Source organism: Mustela nigripes, chromosome 13, assembly GCF_022355385.1.
Source record: "Mustela nigripes isolate SB6536 chromosome 13, MUSNIG.SB6536, whole genome shotgun sequence".
In the NCBI taxonomy this organism is placed as follows: Eukaryota; Metazoa; Chordata; class Mammalia; order Carnivora; family Mustelidae; genus Mustela; species Mustela nigripes.
The window spans coordinates 27,581,607-27,603,012 of record NC_081569.1 but is presented as its reverse complement, the minus strand read 5'-3'; the positions used below and the strand labels follow the sequence as shown (position 1 = coordinate 27,603,012).

At 35.3% G+C, this 21,406-nt stretch overlaps 1 protein-coding gene across 1 annotated transcript in view; it reads left to right on the top strand.

Annotated features, from left to right (window-relative positions):
• SCAPER (S-phase cyclin A associated protein in the ER) overlaps window positions 1–21,406 on the top strand; it is a 519,522-nt gene that overhangs the window by 258,321 nt on the left and 239,795 nt on the right. The window contains exons 22-23 of the mRNA XM_059372064.1: window positions 11,411–11,476; window positions 20,311–20,437. Coding sequence (XP_059228047.1) covers window positions 11,411–11,476; window positions 20,311–20,437 — 193 coding nt within the window. The remainder of the gene's footprint in view (window positions 1–11,410; window positions 11,477–20,310; window positions 20,438–21,406) is intronic.

Genomic DNA, 21,406 nt, shown 5'->3' with positions numbered 1-21,406 from the left:
TCATCAAATCTGTCTATGAAAGACCCACAGCAAATATCATCCTCAATGGGAAAAAGCTTGCAGCCTTCCCGTTGAGATCAGGAACAAGACAAGGATGCCCACTTTCACCACTCTTGTTCAATATAGTATTAGAAGTCCTAGCAACAGCAATCAGACAACAAAGAGAATTAAAAGGTATCCAAATTGGCAATGAAGAAGTCAAAGTCTCTCTCTTCGCAGATGACATGATTCTTTATATGGAAAACCCAAAAGACTCCACCCCCAAACTACTCATACAGCAATTCAGCAACGTGGCAGGATACAAAGTCAATGTGCAGAAATCAGTGGCTTTCTTATACACTAACAATGAAAATACAGAAAGGGAAATTATAGAATCGATTCCATTTACTATAGCACCAAGACCCATAAGATACCTGGAAATAAACCTAACCAAAGAGGTAAAGGATCTATACTTGAAGAACTGCAGAACACTCATGAAGGAAATTGAAGAAGACACAAAAAGATGGAAGACCATTCAATGCTCTTGGATCGGAAGAATAAACATTGTTCAAATGTCTATACTGCCTAGAGCAATCTATACTTTTAATGCCATTCTGATCAAAATTCCATCAGTATTCTTCAAAGAGCTGGAGCAAATAATCCAGAAATTTGTATGGAATCAGAAGAGGCCCCGAATCGCTAAGGAAACGTTGAAAAACAAAAATAAAACTGGGGACATCACGTTACCTGATTTCAAGCTTTATTAGAAAGCTGTGGTCACCAAGATAGCATGGTACTGGCATAAAAACAGACACATAGACCAGTGAAACAGAGTAGAGAGCCCAGATATGGACCCTCAACTCTATGGTCAAATAATCTTTGACAAAACAGGAATAAATATGCAGCACTTCAATAAATAGTGCTGGGAAAACTGGACAACTATATGTAGAAGAATGAAACTCGACCATTCTCTTACACCGTACACAAAGATAAACTCAAAATTGATAAAAGACCTCAACGTGAGACAGGATTCCATCAGATTCCTAGAGGAGAACATAGGCAGTAATCTCTTCGATATCAGCCACAGCAACTTCTTTGAAGATAAGTCTCCAAAGGCAAAGGAAACAAAAGGGAAGATGAACTTTTGGGACTTCATCAAAATCAAAAGCTTCTGCACAGCAAAGGAAACAGTCAAAAAAACCAAAGAGGCAATCCATGGAATGGGAGAAGATATTTGCAAATGACAGTACAGACAAAAGGTTGATATCCAGGATCTAAAAGAACTCCTCAAACTCAACACATACAAAACAGGCAATCATATCAAAAAATGGGCAGAAGATATGAACAGACACTTCTCCAAGGAAGACATACAAATGGCTATCAGACACATGAAAAAATGTTCATCATCACTAGCCCTCAGGGAGATCAAATTAAAACCACATTGAGAATTAAAAGGTATCCAATAAAGCTTGAAATCAGGTATCGTGATGTCCCCAGTTTTATTTTTGTTTTTCAACATTTCCTTACACCAGTTAGAATGACCAAAATTAACAAGACAGGAAACATGTGTTGGAGGGGATGTGGAGAAAGGGGAACCCTCTTACACTGTTGGTGGGAATGCAGGTTGGTGCAGCCTCTTTGGAGAACAGTGTGGAGATTCCTCAAGAAAATAAAAATAGAACTTCTCTATAACCCTGCAATTGCACTCCTGGGTATTTACCTCACAGATACAGATGTAGTGAAAAGAAGGGCCATCTGTACCCCAATGTTTATAGCAGCAATGGCCACGGTCGCCAACCTGTTCAAAGAACCAAGATGCCCTTCAACAGACGAATGCATAAGGAAGATGTGGTCCATATACACTATGGAGTATTATGCCTCCATCAGAAAGGATGAATACCCAACTTTTGTAGCAACATGGACGGGACTGCAAGAGATTATGCTGAGTGAAATAAATCAAACAGAGCGAGTCAGTTATATGGTTTCACTTATTTGTGGAGCATAACAAATAGCATGGAGGACATGGGGAGTTAGAGAAGAGTAGAGAGTTGGGGCAAATTGGAAGGGGAGTTGAATTATGAGAGACTATGGACTCTGAAAACAAGTGGCAGGGGCTTGGGAAGTTGTGGTACCAGGTGGTGGGTACTATAGAGGGCACGGATTGCATGGAGCACTGGGTATGGAGAAAAAATAATGAATACTGTTATGCTGAAAATAAATAAATCTAATTAAAAAAAATTCATTGACCCATTGGTTACTTAAAAATGTAAGTGCTAAATTTTCAAATAATTGGGAACTTTCCAGATATCTTTTTTTCTTGATATTTCCTGTGGTGAGAGAAGATATTTGCATAATTTCAGTTCCTTTTAATTTATTGAAGCTTGTTTTATGCCCAACATCTGGTTTGTCTTGGTCAGGGTTGCACTTGCTTGTGGTAGGTGTGGTTTTTATAATGTCAGTTAGGTCTAGTTGGGTGACAGTGCTGTTAAAGTCTTCCACATTGTATCTCTAATATTGTCTGTTTCATATTGTATCAGTTACATAAAGAATATTCACCTTTCTGATTATTTCACACTTCTATCTCACGCTTCAGTATTGTCCAGTTTTGCTTCAAATTTTGAAGCTTTGTTGATAAATAGATACAAATGTAGTATTATTTTATCTCCTTGAAAAATTGATCCCATTACCATTACAAAGTGCCCTTCTTTGTTTTGGGTAATATTTCTTACAGTGAAGTCTACTTGATTTAATATTAGTATCATTTCCACTCAGTATTTTCATGGTAAATCTTTTCCCATTCTTTTAGTTTTATTCTTGTAACTTCATCTCTGTATATTTTTGTGCACCTTTATAATCATCATATGTGCGTCTTTTCTGACAGTCTGTTTGCAGTTTTTCATTAGTTTATTTTTAGTGAAATTATTGCTATAGTTATTTTAACCAACTGAGCTATCCAGGTGTCCCGCTATAGTTGTTTTAAGTATACTATTTCACTATCATTTGTTCATCTGTTGTTCTTTCCTTTTTTTTCTTTTCTCCCTCCTTTTGGGTTATTTTTTTAGTATTCCATTTTTTTTTCCTTTATTGATTTAGTATCTCTACTGCTTTATTTTTAGTGTTTGCTTCATTTAAAATATGTAACCTTAAACTATCATGATAACTATATAATATTAAACCACTTTAATTATAAGTTAAAATCTTATAGTAGTATCTATATTCTCTTGTTTTTATGTAATTATTGCCTCATATTTTACTTCTATATGTATATTCCACATCCCACTATAATTTTTTCTTCTGATTTTTCAGGTATCTTTTACATAATTTACAAAACCATTCCCTGTGCTTTTCATTTTTACATGTAGTTCTCAGGTTCTATCTCTTACCTTTTTTCTTCACATGAATTACTTCCCTTAACAATTTTTATATTGCAGGTCTACTGGGAATAGATTTTCTTATCCTTTGTTTGCCTGAAAGTGTTTATTTGACTTTCATTTCTTTTTTTTTTAAATTTATTTATTTTCAGCATAACATTATCATTATTTTTTCACCACACTCAGTGCTCCATGCAATCCGTGCCTTCCATAATACCCACCACCTGGTACCCCGACCTCCCACCCCCCTGCCACTTCAAACCCCTCAGATTGTTTTTCAGAGTCCATAGTCTCTCATGATTCACCTCCCCTTCCAATTTACCCCAACCCCCTTCTCTCTAACTCCCCATGTCCTCCATGCTTTTGACTTTCATTTCTGATTGATGTTGAATTATGTGATAATGTTTTTTTTTCTTTAATCACTTGATAGTTTTGTTCTATTATCTTATGCTGGGGTTGTCCCTGATTAAAAAGCAGCACACAATGCCAGGAACTAATAATTTATCATGTGTTAAATAACTTGAATTTAAATAAATTTTTTAAAAGAGGCAGCACACATTCTAATACTTTTTTACTACATACATACAATATTTCTGGTTTTCATTTGGCTGCTTAGTACATTTTTCATATGATGGTTTTAAGCTATTCCATTAATAGTATACCTTGATACGGTTTTGTGTTTTTTTCTATTTTTTGTTCATTAAGTTTCTTGAATCTGTGAGTTTATGCTTTTCCTCAAATTTAGAAAAATTTTGGCCACTGTTTCTTCAAAGAAATTTTTTAAAGATTTTATTTGTTTGTTCTTCAAAACTTTTTAATTTTTTTATTTTTTATAAACAAAACTTTTTATGTGCCAGACCATTTCTTTTTCTTTTCTGGGTTTTCAGTTGCACTTAAAATAGAGTATTTGATGTTGTTCTACAAGTCATTTTTCTTCCTCTGCATCAATTTGGATAGTTCTGTTGCCTTATATAATGTTTTTTTCTGCTCTTTGTCATCTGCTATTAAAATTGTCTGCTGAATTTTTCATTTCATATGTTCATTTTACATCTTTCAGAGTCCCTTTTAGTTCTTCCTTATACTTTCAGTTTACTTATTTCTAATTTCTGATTTGTTCTTTTTATATGTTTATGGTTTCATTTACTTTCTTAACACAGTTATGAATTTATTTGAAGTCCATCATACTTGTAATTTCTCCATCTGAGATGGTTTATTGATTGGGTTTTCTCCCCATTGATTTTGTTACTATTATTTTTATTTTTATCCTTTCATTGGACAATATGAACTCTATGTTATTGTATGTGTGGATTTTATTGTTTGTCTTAATAGAATGTGGAATTTTCTTCTCTCATACAGGTTACATGCCTTGATTGTAAGTTTTGTGAGGTGGGTTTTGAGTAACCTTTAATTCTAGAACAGATTGGCCCTGCTTCTAAATGTTTGGCCTTTATAAAGTCTCCACTGAATAACTGGAGTGTTCAATAAATTTTGTAATATAGCATTTGAAACTCAAACACCTCTCAGCTTTATGCAGACTCTGGTAATCGTTGAACTTACAGTTCCTTGGTAGTTGGTCATTCCTCTGCCCTGCAATGTCTTGCCATGCTCATTCACAGATTAATATGGCCAAAGACTTAAAGAGGACCTTTGGAGTTTTCTGGGCCTTTGTTGCACACATTCCTTCTTTTTCTCTATTCATAAATTCCACCTGTCTCCTTGGCTCATCCATCCTGTTTTGCTTTTTCTCTCATAGATAGCTACTTGGAAAGTGCCTTCAGGCAAAAGATGAAGGAATCATGGAACCTAGTTAATTTGTTTCCTTTTGCTCAGGGATTACTGTCCTAGGCTACTAGTTGTCTATAGATAAAAATCACTCATTCCATATGCTTTAGGAACTTTTATTGTTGTTCGTAACAGAAGGGCCAGTATGATGCTAGTTTGTCTATAGTGACTGAAATCAAAATTGTCAAACAGCATCATTGGCATTTCTGCAGCTCTTTTTGCTGTAGCACTTACCATCATCTAAAGTCCTCTTTATTTGGTTATTATTTACATATTGTTTTCCTCCCATTAGAATATAAACTTTATGAAGATTTTTTTCTCTGTTGCTGGCACCCAGTATATTTTCAACAAACACTTGTTAAAAAGAATTAGATGAGATTAGACTGTGGGACTAGTGTTCATATCATTAGGATTTTTTCGGCTTTTAAAAACTGGATAAAGGAACTATGAGTCTTGCTGGCTTTTTAAAAACTGATATGCTTGGATTTCTTTCTCTTAATTCTGTGCATATTGATTTCAGTTTTTTGTTTGTGGTTACAATTTTTTTTGTATATAGCACAAACTGTATATTGCAGCCTCTATTAAGCTGATGGGCTCTTAAGCTTGAATCCATGTTTTAGATATATGGTATCACTTTTTCCATATTTGTATTTTGTGAATCCTTTGACTGATATTTACAAATAATACTTACTTTTACTGCTTTTGTGTTTCCCACTTTTCATACTTTTACCTATGGTCTTTTCTTTCCAATTAAAGTATCCCCTTTAACATTTCTTCTGGCCTGGTTCTATGTACTCTTTTAGTTTTGTTTGTTTGTTTTTATTTAAGAAACTATCTCTCCTTCTATTCTGAATGATAGCCTTGCTGGGTAGAGTATTCTTGGCTGCAGATTTTTCCCTTTAAGCACTCAGCTGAATGTCATTAAGAGTGTTTAATGGCACTTTATTTTACCCTGATTCCACCTTCCACTCCCCAGCTCAGGTGCATCTTTGAAGATAACCACGTGCATCCCTGATACAACCTAGTTCTGGAGGGAGCAAATCTGACCTTACATTCAAAGATGTATAGTTGTTTTGACCTGTTTGTTGGTTCTCTGAAGGATGTTGCCTTTCTTTTATCTAACTCAAAATTCTCCCAGAATTTTGATGCTACCTGGGGGCAATTGTCAAAAACAATTTAAAGGCAAGTGTATTAGTCAGTATAGTCTGGAGCAAGGAAAAACAGAGCAAAAAATAGACTAATCAAAAACCTTGTAGGAGTTGGAGGATGCTGAGAATCTTGTAGGAGATGTTGGAAATGCTTTGAGTAATAAGGGCTTTGAAGAGCTCCCACATACTCTGAAAAATCTAGACAGGCATACTGAGGCCTGAATGCATGTTTGGAAAAGACCTGAGAAGTTCCTGAAGTCTTATCTCTGGCTGACCATCAGGCTTCTGTGCAGTAGGAAGTGAAGGCTAAGGAAGAGTTGTAAATGGCCAGAGTTTTGTCATTTTGCCTCAACCACACATACAGCTAGCTCATTTACAAATATTAGATTAAGACCTTTTTTTTTTTTTTGTCATTCCAGGTATTTAAAGAAATCACTCTTATCACTAGTTGATCCCTAAACTAATTGAACAGAGACTTCAGTAGCCATAATGACAAAGAATACAAACTTTAGAAAATTAGTTCAGAGAGGTTACTAAACAAATATATGAAGCTACATCAAGCAGCAAAAACACACCCTGTCAAAGGAGGGAAATTTGATTTTCATCATTGCTACATTATAGTATTTAAGTTGTCTAGTTTTTGGCAAAATGTTAGAAGGTGTTCAAACAGAAAGAAAGTTAGCCTATACTCAGGGAAAAAAAAATTAATAGAAATGTCCCCGAGGAAACCCAGACATTGGCCTTACTGGACATACTTTAAATTAAAATGTTAAAATATGCCCAGAGAACTAAAGGACCCATGCAAACAATATCTAACCAACTGGGGAATAGTAATGATGATGTTATATTAAATTTATATTTATATTTTAATACATATAATTAGAAATTATAAAAAGGAGTGAATAGAAACTTTGTTGTTGCAAAATACAGTGACTGAAATGAAAAATTCACTTGGAGAATTGAGTAGCTAATTTGGGTAAGTAGAAGTAAGAATTAGTGAACTTGAAGTTAGATCAGTTAGATTATCTCCACAGAACAGAACGGGAAATGAATGAAAAAAAAAATGAACAGAGTTTGAAAGACTTATGGGAACAACATATACAGAAAGGAAGACCCAGAAGGAAAGTAGAGAGAAAAAAGGGCAGAACAAATATTTGAGGAAATTATGGGTGGAAATTTTCCAAATTTAATGCAAGATATTAATCTGCATATCCAAGAAGCTTAACAAACCCTAAGAGAAACTCAGAAATCCACACTATAACATACTATAATCAAACTGTTGTTAAGACAAGAACAAAGTAGTGGCACCTGAGTGGCTCAGTCGGTTAAGTGTCTGCCTTCAGCTCAGGTCATGATCCCAGGGTCCTGGGATCAAGTCCTATGTCAGGCACGCTGCTCAGTGGGGAGTCTGCTTCTCCATCTCCATCTGTCCCCTCCCCCTGCCTATGCTGTTACTCTCTCTCTCTCTCTCAAAAATAAAATCTTAAAAAAAAGAAAGTAAAAGAGAAGCAGTTCTTCATATAGAAAACATTCTTAATATAATTAACAGCTTATTTATCATCAGAACCTATAAAGGCTAGAAGGCAGTAGGATGACATATTCAGTTTCCTGGTTACAAAAACAAAAACAAATTGTCACCAAAAATTCTGTCTGGCAAAACATCAGAAATGAAAGAGAAATTAATATATTCCATGATAAAGCCCGAGATAATTTGTTGTTATGACACCTTCACTTTAAGAAACTCTGAAGTATTTTTAAATATTATATATATATACATACACATACACATATACATATAGTTATGCTTGAAGAAATGAGAAGAGAATGAAAATGGTTCTCTGGAAAATATCTGACACAAAACAAAGCAGTAATAAGGAGAAATTGAAGGACAAAAGATGTATAGGAAATAGCAAAATGGCAAAAGCCAGTCCTCATCAGTTACTACATTAAATCTAAATGTAAATACATTAAATACTCTGGTTTGGCAGAGTGGATTTTTAGAAATGATTCAAATATATATATATATATATATATATATATATATATTTTAATAATTGACACACTTCAAATAAAAGGACCCAAGTGGTTTATTGTGAAAAGGATTGCAAGATATTTTATGCAGAGTACCTCTACAAAATAATATAGCTGAAGTAACTATGTTGTCATACAACATAGACTTTAAGACAAAAATTGTGCAATAGAAAAGAAGGACATTATATAATCATGAAAGGGTGAATCATCAAAAAGATAATTACAAACATTTATACACCTAACAGAGCCCCAAAATATATGAAGGAAAAAGTGACAGAATTGAGGGGAGACATAGAGATAAATCAACAGTAGTAGTTGGTGACTTCAGTACCCCACTTTAAGTAGTGGGTAGGACAAGTACACTGATGATCAACAAGGAAATAAGGGCTACACATTATAAGCTCTCATTTACTCTGCTTCGTAGACTTGGGTATCTTTTCATAGTGTTATGTCTTCTTCTTCCTTGTGGAGAAGAAATTCCTTGAATATTCTTACTACATTTATGCCTCATCCTTGCTATGTTTGTACCTCTTAGTTTATACAGAGCAGACACCTGGAAATAAGTGTTTGATTGCTGAAAAGTGAATCAAGACAAGAGTCAAGTTAGGAAAAAGTGATTATCCTCAGTTTGGGTAAAGTTAGAATTTTCTGGATAATTTTTTAGTTGTATGTACATGAATGAGAGAATGGATTTGATCCGTCCCACTTTAAGTTTTAGATAAATGTATTTTTTTATATAATAGATATCCTCTTAAGCCTCAATTTCTCCTTTGTAAAATGGGGATCATACCATATCGAGTTTTTAGGACTGTGTATGAGACAATGGATGTTCAGCTCCTGGAAGAATACTTGGAATATATTTAACCTTCCATAATTGTTGCTCTTTCTCCCTTTCATTCAAGTTCACAATTATTTGCTACTACAATGGTTATTTCCCCATTTTCATATGCTTTAATATTTTGGCTTATAGCGATGAGCATGTGTAGCTTACAACAATATATATATATTTTTCATTTTTTAAAGTAATTTTTAAATTTTTTATTAACATATAATGTATTATTAGCCCCAGGGGTACAGGTCTGTGGATCGCCAGGTTTACACACTTCACAACACTCACCATAACACATACCTTTCCCAATGTCCATAACCCAGCCACCCCTTTCCCTCCCCCCTCCTCCCAGCAACCCTCAGTTTGTTTTGTGAGATTAAGAGTATTTTAGTTTCATTTATTCCTTTTCTATCCCCCAAACCCCCACATTGGCTCTCAAATTCCTCATATCAGGGAGATAATATGATAATTGTCTTTCTCTGATTGACTTATTTCGCTAAGCATAATACCCTCTAGTTCCATCCACATCATCACAAATGGCAAAATTTCATTTCTTTTATCAATGAAACAAGATGGGATTGGGAGGGAGACAAACCATAAGTAACTCTCAATCTCACAAAACAAACTGAGGGTTGCTGGGGGGCGGTTCGGAGAAGGGGGGGTGGGGTTATGGACATTGGAGAGGGTATGTGCTTTGGTGAGTACTGTGAAGTGTGTAAACCTGGTGATTCACAGACCTGTACCCCTGGGGATAAAAATATATGTTTATAAAAAACAAAAAATTTTTTTAAAAATTTCATTTCTTTTGATGGCTTCATAGTATTCCATTGTGTGTGTGTGCACGCGCGTGTGTGTGTGTGTGTATATATATATCACATCTTCTTTATTCATTCATCTGTTGATGGACATCTAGGTTCTTTCCATAGTTTGGCTATTGTGGACATTGCTGCTATAAACATTCGGGTGCACATGCCTCTTTGGATCACTACATTTGTATCTTTAGGGTAAATACCCAGTAGTGTGATTGCTGGGTTGTAGGGTACCTCTTTTTTAACTTTTTAAGAACCCCCATGCTGTTTTCCAGAGTGGTTGCACAAGTCAGGAAATGACAGATGCTGGTAAGGAAGATGCAGAGAAAGAGGAACCTTCCTACACTGTTGGTGGGAAAACAATACATAATTTAATGTTTAACTCTAATATATTCTTTTGCTCCCATGTTTAACCTGTGTTAGTTTCCCTTTTCCTTATTAAAGCTGTTATAGGGACAACTGAGTGGCTCAGTGTGTTAAGCCTCTGCCTTCGGCTCAGGTCATGATCTCAGGGTTCTGGGATCGAGTCCTTCATTGGTCTCTCTGCTTAGCAAGGAGCCTGCTTCCCCCACTCTCTGCCTGACTCTCTGCCTACTTGTGATTTCTCTCTCTCGGTCAAATAAATAAAATATTTTTTAAAAATCTGTTACAATTTGCATCTTTCATGATTTTTTTTGAAGTATTACTTATTTTATCATTGCAGTCTAGATTGGTATACACATTGTAACTAATTCTCTCATAGGTCACTAGACTAATTTCTTTGAGACTAGGACCCTTTGGGTGAGCAGATAAAATTTAAATTAGTATTTTCCTCTTTTTCAAATTTCAAAAGGTGACATTTAAAATTAAGGCAATAATAATGGATTACTATAGTGACACCTATGTTAGATTGATTAACTATTGATGGTTCTCTGTATTGGTTCAAGTAAGCTGGAGCCTAGTTAGACAGTGGCAGAGAAATGTTATCTCAGATTTTTCCAGACTTTAGGTATTTAGCAAATATAAGTAACAAAAACAGAAGAAGACAAATCTTTGAGTGTGTAGTCATTTCCACGGCCTTTTAAATTATTTCTCATGGTAAATAACTCTTTCTTGTATTCAGTTTTGCATTGTACACCTCTTAAGGCATATGGCTATTTAGTTATTTCAGCTATCTTGTAGAAACTTCTGTGATTTCCAATTTAATTATCATGATTTTAACATTTCTGAAAAATAAGGCCCATTCTATATTAAGTCTGTAAACTGATAATTGTTTTTATGAAGCTCTTCTTTATCTTATGAGGAAATAACTTATTTTTTAGTCATTTTTGATAGCATTTATAGTATTTTAAAGACATATTCTCAGAAATCAAAGTGTTACACTAGTTTCTAATACTGGGATAGGAAAAAAAATAGGAATGTAGTTTGTTTTAAAAATTGGCAGCAAAATAACTAACAGTGATACTTTTTTTTTCTCTTCAGGGCCAAGGAATATGAGAGTTTAATGGAAACAAAAAATTCTGGATCTGACTCACCTTATAAAGCAAAGTGAGTATATTACTCTGCATTTTACTTCTATTTTATTGATGTCTGTCTTTATAGAAGTTTACCTGAACTTGTATTCCTGTGACCCTAAACTTTATATCTGAAGCCTAGAACTTCATTTTTCTAACACAATGGTGTCCAGCAGGGAACAGTTGTGGCAGGGGACATTTGGCTATGCTTGGGGATACGTGAGCACATTTTGATTACGATAGCTGGGAGAAATGGCGTTATTCCTGTCAAATGCATAGAGACCCGAGGATGCTCTTAAACACTCTTCGTTGGGCAAGACTGAAGCAAAGAATTATCTTATCCAAAATGTCAGTAGTGCCCCGGTAGAAAAGTCCTGCTCTTACAGAATAGGTTCTGGCAGCACTGCGCTGGTTCTTGCTCTGAGGAGGTCTTGTTCAGGACTGTTGCTAATGCCACTTGATAGATGAGGACTTAGACTCCACCACTGGGTGTTAGTTTCACTACACAATAGCTATACAAAACCACCATCATTTTGCTTCTCTCAAATATATTACCAGTAGAGGTGCAGTGAGGAAGGTACTCAAAAACACTGCTGATGGGACTGCAAGTTAGTGTAGTCTTATTGAAAGGTAACCTGAATCCAGAACTTAGAACATCTACTTTAGGCTGCTGAGAGAAGTAATGCAAAGTGTACCTGAACATTTATGTACAAAGATTAACTATTTATGTACAAATATTACTCCTCATAGTGAAAAATTCAAGAAAGAACTTAACTGCCATAAATTGAAGGATATCTGTAACCAGTGGTTAGTGTAGATATGCTATAGCATTTTGATGCTGCAGTTATTTACATTTAAAACAGAAATATTGTTGCCTGTGAGAAATGAGATAACCGATCAGAAAATTACTTTTATTAATTATTGTTTTAGTCATTGCCATTCTAAAAGAAAAAAAATTTGTAAAATAGTAAAGAAGTTAACAGAATTATCAAGATTATGATGATACTGCATATCTGAAAAACCCAAGAGAATAAAGTGAAAAATTAGTAGAAATTAGAGAATCAATTCAGTAAGGTGGCTGATCACCAAATTAATGTGATAATATTAATAATAGGTAGTTTTTAATGAACCTTCGCTTCATTCCAGGCTCTTTACCTGTGTTGACTCTTTTATTTCTAACAATAACTCAATAAATTTCATTAGGGACGCTAAGCCTTACAGAGGGTGAGTAACTTGCCTTGAGGTTATGCTGCATCTAGTCTACAAAAGTAGTATTTTCTTTTCTTATAATCAGTTAGGAAACATAAACACCATTTACAATAGCAATAAAAAATAAACTAAAAATAAACTTAAGAAATGTGAAGTCTCCATAAAAATTAAAAACCTTAAAATCCTAACAAAGGGTATTAAAAAAGACTTAAATAATGGAAAGACAAATTATACTCTTGGATAGAAAACATGGTATAGTAACTTCTCTAAATTCTCCTACAAATGAAACATAACCTGAATAAAATAACTACCTTTTAAAAAATAGAATCATTTTAAAGAATGTATGGAAAAATAAAAGAATTTCTAGGAAAAAATGTAAAAGAAGAATGAGGTAGGTCTGTGCTAACAGATACTTAATAATATTTTGATGGTACCTATGTAGTTAAAATAATTTTGCATCAGCACATGAATAAAAATGTAAATTGATAGAAGCAGTTTTTAAAAACAATCTAGAAATAGATTCAAATATTTGAGTAAATTTAATATGTGATGGTGGGATAGTGTTTACAAAGATAGCCAGAAGTTGAACTGTTCCTGGAGGCATGCCCCTATGTAATATAATATAACTTTGCCACTATTCCATCAAGAGGTGAACTCTCTTTCCTTTCCTCTTGAATTTGTCTGACCTTTTGACTTGTTCTGACTACTGTGGAAGCAATAGGTGATAACAAGACTTGGCCAAAGAGGTCTTGAGCCTTCTGCTTTCAACTTCACTTTCTTGCTCTCGGCTGTGATTGCCCTGTAAGGAAGCCTGGGTCAGCCCTCTTGAAGATAAAGCATCACTTAATCATGGTGATAATCCTTTTAATATGTTGTTGGATTCATTTTGTTTGTTCTGTTGAGGATTTTTAAATTAATGTTCATATGGGATATCAAGTCTTATTAAGCCTCTGCTTATGTTATTTTGCTTATGTCACATTGGCCAAAGCAAGTCATTTCACCAAGTCCAGAGTCACTGTAGGAAACTATACAAGTCTTGGATAGCAAGACAATTCAAGGGGAGCCTTTACATAACAGTGTATTACAGAACTTTCTCTGGATTCACCTAACTGGCTACTCTTTTTCAGTATCTTGCTTGGTTCTTTTTTGTCTCCTTGACCTCCAACATCCGCATACCTTTGTCTTGAGAATTCAAATGCAGAATTATTCCCTTGGCAATTTTACTCAGTTTTGTAACGTTAAACATATAGTCACTGATGGATTTTAAATATATGACACCACACCAGTCCTCTCCTCAGAGCTCCAGACTCATATATCCAGCTTCCTGCTTAATATTTCCACATGGATAACCCACCCACAGGGGTTCAGGTAGACCCCTCCTGAAATTTCCTCCCAATCCTTACCCCTCATATTTTTTTGCTCATCTTTAGGAAATGGTAAGTCCATCCTTTGAGATTAAAAGCTTTAAAGTCAACCTCTCTTTCTTTTCATTTCATTTTTGGTCCATCAACAAATTCTGTTGGCTCCATCTTTAAAATATATTCAGAATCTGACCACTATTCATTACCTTCATAGTAACTACTGTAGTCTAACCTATGATCATCTCTCATCTGGGTTATTGTAGTAGCCTCCTAATTAGTCTTAAACTGGTTCTGCTTTTCCTTACTACAGTCTATAGGCCACTGGGCAACCAGGATGTTCCTTTAAATTAGAAACCTAGAAAAAAATGTCAGTAACTACAGAAGCATAATTTTGTAGTGTCTCCAAATCCTCACATAGAAACAAGATAAATAGTTAAAACCAAAACCCCCTGGCAGCATTTACAAAAAAAACCCACATTACCAGATAGCTCCAAGAAATCCAAAAAAAAGCAAGCAAATCCAAACAGCTACAAGACTTGCATGGCATTTACATCAGTGTGAAAGAAAGCAAAAAGAAACAACTGAGATAACATTTGTAAAGAAAGGGAACGAACCCCCAAATAACTAATATTTTCACTGCAAAGTATAGGGAACCAATTTGACAAAAGCACGTGAATTACATTTTCATATTTCATTATGTTCAGTTAGCCACTGAACATGTTTTTGATGTAGTGTCCAGTGATTCATTAGTTACATATAAACACAGCGCACATAACAACACATGCCCTCCTTATTCCTTACACCATAAACAAATATATAAACTCAAAATGGTTGAAAGACATCAGTGTGAGACAGAAATCTATCAAAATTCTAGAGTAGAACATAGGCAGTAATCTATTTGATATCAACCACATTAACTTCTTTCAAGACACATCTCCAAAGACAAGGGAAACAAAAGCAAAAATGAACTTTTAGGATTTCGTCAAGATAAAAATGTTCTGCACAGCAAAGGAAACAGTCAACAAAACCAAGAGGCAACCCACAGAATGGGGGAAGATACTTCCAAATGACATTACAGATAAAGGGCTGGTATCCAAGATCTATAAGAACTTACCAAATCAACACACACACACACACACAAAAAGTTTAAAAATGGGCAGAAGACATGAACAGACACTTCTCCAAAGAAGACACAAATGGCTAACAGACACATGTAAAAATGCTCCACATCACTAGCCGTTAGGGAATTACAAATGAAAACCACAGTGAGACACCACCTTACACCAGTTAGAATAGCAAAATTGACAAGACAGGAAACAACAAATGTTGTTGAAGATGTAGGGAAAGGAGAACCCTCTTCCATTGTTGGTGGGAATGCAAGCTGGTACAGCCACTCTGGAAAACAGCATAGAGGTTTCTCAGAGAGTTGAAAATAGAGCTACCCTATGACCCGGCAATTGCACTACTTGGTATTTACCCCAAAGATACAGATATAGTGAAAAGAAGGGGCACTTGCACCCCAGTGTTCATTGCAGCAACATCCATAATAGCCAAACTGTGGAAGGAGACTAGATGCCCTTCAACAGATGAATAGATAAAGAAGATATGATCCAGTTTCTGCAAAGAAGACATCCACATGGCCAACAGACACATGAAAAAGTGCTCAACATCACTCGGCCTCAGGAAAATACAAATCAAAACCACAGTGAGATACTACCTCACACCAGTCAGAATAGCTAATATTAACCTGTCAGGAAACAACAGGTGTTGGTGAGGATGCAGAGAAAGAGGATTCCTCCTACATTGTTAGTGGGAATGCAAACTAATGCAGCCACTCTGGAGGAAAGTATGGAGGTTCCTCAGATAGTTAAAAACAGTGGCTGTTGAAACCCAAGCATGGTGAGAAAGTATTACCACCCAGACTGGGGAGTCAGAGCCCAAGGGGACATACATATGGAAACAAAGATGGGAGGTGCCTGGGTGCCTCATTCAGTTAAACATCAGCTTTAGACTCAGGTCATAATCTTTGAGTCCTGGGATCTAGTCCCATGTCAGGCTCCCTTCTTAGTAGGAAGTCTGCTTCTCCCTCTACCCTTCCCCTGCTCGCTTCCCCCCCCCCCCCCGCAACTAAATAAATAAAATCTTGAAAGAAAGGGAGAGAGAAAGGAAGGAAGGAAGAAAGAAAGGAAGGGGGGGTGGATGGGTGATAAATTACATGTGGGGAATTGGTCAAATACATAAGATAAAGTTAAGAATGATGAAAGGCAGATTGCTCGCTGTTGGAGAAGAGTTAAAAATATCTAGGGACAATAGAAAGGCCCTGTAGCAAATTGGAATTGTAGGTATTGGTTTTAATTATATTTTCCAATATATAGAAATAGAAATATAGATGTAAATATGTAGGGATATATATTTTAAATATTTATTTATAAAATAATATATGCATTTCCTAGCTCTTTCCACTGAGAGCGAGGGCCTGGGAATAGCAACATCCTGATAGCAGTGAGCACATCAAGTACACCCATGTAAATGAAGGCAAGGTGGTTCCTTAAAAGGGATAGATGGGTTCTTTTTCTACAAGAAGGGATGCTGGCACGTAAAAATGAAAGGTGTGCAATGTAGGAGGCAGTGTATGTACACGGATTTTTTTCATCTTATGTAGAGATTTCTTAGGCTCTTATATTTCAAAATAAAGCCTTCAACATATTACTTAAAAATAGAAGGGGAACCAATTGCCCTGAATTTATACTATGTATCTTTCAAATCGAGAAAGTGAAAGAAAAAAATGTTAATGTGTTCATGTCTTCCTGTCCATTGTACTAAAGAGCAACATTTCCTAAAGTGGGCTCAATCTCCTTAAATTTTTCTAATCATCCCGGTGATCCTAATGAACTGACCAAAATTTGACTGTGATACAGATTAGGGCTTCTTACAGAAATTTATTTACATTTCACATTTACCAATGACACAGTTGAAGTTGGAATTGTTGTGGGAATTAATGTTTTAGTTTTGAGAAGAGAGTATTTGACCTTACAACATTCTCCACAAAGCTATTTATCTGACAGATAATATTCATGCTCTAGGCTAGGAGTTACAAAGCCTCTACTTCTTCTTTTCATGCTAGAAAATTTTTCTGCCAGAAGTAACTCAGATAACAATTTCTGTACTAAAAACTGCACCCTCTAAACAGCTTCTTTTCTTCCCCTATAGGGAAAATATACTTTTCAGGGCCTACGTCCTGACAGTCTGTAATTACTCATAGTATGAATCAAAATCTGATGGTTTTCTCCTTGAGAGGGGCTATATTATTTGTGGTACTTCTGTGGAGGCAGGGAATGAAACAGAGTTTTATCTCATGTTACCAAAGCATCCCCTTGATTTGGCATTCTCCCTTGAAGGGTAGGTTCATATGAATCCCAGATTTGATTTACCTCAGGGTGAAATATAAGCCTCTTGTATTCTGTGAATTAAAATGGTCCTTTTGCCTCCCTAAGTACCCCTGGTTTTCAGTGGAATGTGACCATTCTTGGTAAGAATACTGCTAGATTCATATGCATCCATGGCTATGGCTGGATATTTAGTTACATGGTGTGCAGGCTTTATTCAGCCAAAAGCCGAAGTGGCTACTTATCTATCACACGATAAAGTTCGCTGCCAATATTCCTCAACATGATAAGGTCAGTAACTTTAATCGGATGGGACTCCAGCCCATATTTGATTGAAAGGGAAAAGAAGTATGTTGTTCTTATTCTATTTCTGTGTTTTTTATATTCTCTTTTTCCTTTTGTTGGATTGAGACCTTCTGTCAATGAATAGTAAAAATAGTTGACCATTTATTGAATGTCTACCTTACTCCTGAATGGTGTTAGGTACATTACATTAATTACTTTCAATCTTCAAAAGCTCTGAAAGGGGGGAAAATATATATATATATACACATATATATATTTACATGTAATATAAATATGTATTATTCTGTGGTATTGTTTATTTGTGAATAAAATGTCCTTATTGAATTGATTAGTATGGTTTGGATACAAAAGCATGAGATTTGAGGACCAAAGGGCTAGTCCTAGTAATAACTTTTACCCCTTGTGAGACCTTGGGAAAGTCATTGAATTTGTCTGAGCCTTAGTTTCTTCATTTTTCAAATGGGAAAAATACTAATGGACATTGTTTTCATAGGATTACATAAAATCATGTAAATTAATGTATTTTTTAACCTATGAAGTTATAGATATTATTAAGATTAGAGAAGAAATTTTTTCTTAGTACACTAATCATTAAGCATCTTTTGAGTGCATTTATGTTAACATATTAGGTGCTGTGGATAGGCAGTGAACAGGTAGACAGGAGCCCTCTTTCATGCAGTTAAGACTGTGCTTCTGCACTGTTCAGTAAAATAGCTTCTAGCTACAAGTGGGCATTTAAATTATTAAGATTAAATACAACATAAGGGGCACCTGGGCGATTCATTTGGTTAAACATCTGACTCTTGATTTAGGCCTAGATAATGATCTCAGGATTGCGAGATCAAGCCTTGCAAGGGGCTCTGTGCTGAGCATGAAGTCTGCTTAAGATTCTCTCTCTGCAAAAAAAAAAAAAAAAGATTCTCTCTCTGCCCTTCACCATCCCCAACCCCTGCTTGCACACTCTCTCATAAATATAAATAAATAAATAAATAAATAAGACTTAAAATTTAGCTCCTTAGTGATACTAACTATACTTCAGGTGCGTAATGACCACATTTGCCTAGCAGCCACCATAGTGGGCAGTACAGATACAGAACATTCCCATCATTGCTAAAAGTTCTGTTGCAAACCTCTCCGTGGGAAAGACTTGTGATGAGTGATTTAAAGGACTAGTCAAATCAGAAAAAGCAATGTCTGAGCTGAAAAATCAGGGATAAGTAGAAATTTTCTAGATAATGTGGAGTTGAGGAAAGCGTTTCAGAAGGAATGAAAGAAGAGTGTTTGCAAAGACACTGAAGTGGAAGAATAGGGTGATTTTGATAGAAGGACTTCATGTACACAGATTCTGTGTGGCAGGATTAGGCCTACATAGGAGGAATTAGTCTTCCTTGATTGTAATAGGAGAAGCAAAGGAGGGTATGGCTGAAATGCAGATAGGTTTGTAGATTTTGTGGCAGAAAGTGAGGATTTTCCTGTTCCGGTAGTTCCACGTTTATTCTGAAGTGAAAGATCTTCTTTTGAAAGCAAGGGGGGAAAGGAAATGATGGAAGAGAATAGATAATGTATGAAGCAAGTCTTTGTGGAGAGTGGGAGAGTGAGAATGCTAAATGGATTCACTAAGATTCTGAATGTGTGGTCATACCAAGATCAGAGATGGAAAAGGCTGGCAGATGTTCATTATCCAGCCAACTAAATTAATACATCAGGACACTGAGAATGGTGCCTACAGAAAGAGTTAAATATTTGTGACTATTACCACTGCTGGGGTTTGGCTAGTAGGAGTAACAAACAGAACAGCAGAGAAGGAATGTAGCATGTTTGCCAGAAAGTGACTATAATGATGGCCTACAGAATCTATCATAGGTAAAAATGAAAGTGAGACAACAGGGGAGTGATGTAAAGGGGAGAAGTAGAGAGATCTGGGAGTGTGTCTGGTGAATATCTGTTGGTGGACTACTTAAGCAAGTTAAGTGGAAAGGAGAGGATTGCTAAGAATGAGGTATATGAAGCAGAAGAAGGAAGGGCTACAAAGAAATATTACACATACTTCACTCACTAAAGAATCCCACAGTCTAAGTAATGTGTGTTATTTCCTGGTGAAAAGCAAATAATTGCTTTGTTGCCTAAGTAAATGACATCATCAGTGGCAGGCAATCCCCAAATGGCTTGTAAACTGAAACATGGGGAGTTTGACATTTTGAGAGTTTACAATGCTTACAGCATGATATCCAAGTCTACCTTGAAGATTTAAATCCAAATATGAAAACCCAGAGTTTCTTATACTCATTTTCTCTGCCTGCATAATCTCACCTTCTCCCCATCTGCAGTTCTGTTCTAGTTTAAATGTCACACAGAAACTGATGGTAGCTGTTGTTCTAGCTAATCTACTGTCCTCTAGTTCTATTTTGTGCCATGAGGACTAGGTCGATAATCATGAATTTAAGTAATATCAGCCTGAGGAGTGGTTTGTTTGTTCCTTCTCAGAGCTGTTCTGTGAAGCAGTTTCTAATACAATAATGAAAGTAACTTTTCTTTCAAAACGTTGAGGAAAATGAAATATAGTCTAATTCATTAAAGTCATTCTTCCCTTTCATTTTATTTTGAAGGCTTCAGCGATTAGCTAAAGATCTTCTAAAACAACTACAAGTACAAGACAGTGGCTCATGGGCAAACAATAAAGTTTCTGCTTTAGATCGGACCCTAGGCGAGATCACTAGAATTTTGGAAAAAAAGGTATGTAACTAATCTTTTGCCTTGCTTGGCCTTAATATTTGTGGTTCTTTCTCACTATGACAGGGCATACATAGGACTATAAGGCTGACTCTCATTTATGCAATTTGTCTGTGTTTCCAAAACCTGGTCAACCACTGATCAATGTTTTTTTTTTTTTTTTCCTTTCATTAATTAAACTGATGTTGTTTTCAGTCACTTAAATTGGAATCCTCAATAGCAAAAACATGATCATTGGGTCAATCATATTTTCCCCCATACAAACAAAAACAAAATTATTTTAAATGGAATCACAGTAATGAAAGTATACAACTTTATGGCAGAAAATATAAAACTTTGAATTATAGAACTCATGAATCACAACCAGATTTCTACAAAGCACCAATTTCCTTACAGTTTCCAACAGAAAATTTGGCAGTTTTCTTTAGTGACTTAGAGACAGTGAATGTTCTTGTGATAGTTAAAAGATGTGTTTTGGTGAGTGCTGTGAAGTGTGTAAACCTGGTGATTCACAGACCTGTACCCCTGGGGATAAAAATATATGTTTATAAAAAATAAAAAATTATATTAAAAAAAAGATTCTTAATGATTTCTAAAGTATTTATTACTCAATATAGAAAATTTTCAATGCACAAAGAAGTCAACTCCCTATAGTACCCACTGTTGACATTTTATTATATTTTCTTCTTACTTTTTATTGTACATTTCTCACATAATTTTTTTTCATATTATTTATTTTTTTTTAATTTTTTATTTATATCACTTAGTTGGTTTCTAATTTTTCCATTTGGTGTAATGGCCATCTTTGTTTATTACCTGCAATTTTTGTTTGTTTATTTTTTTGTTTTCTGGGTTTAAATTTATAATATTTGAGATACACAAAAGAATGTAGTGATAAAAATAACCTAAATATAATGAACAGCTGTGAATTCACCACCCAACTTAAAAACTATACTGTTCCCAGTACACCTG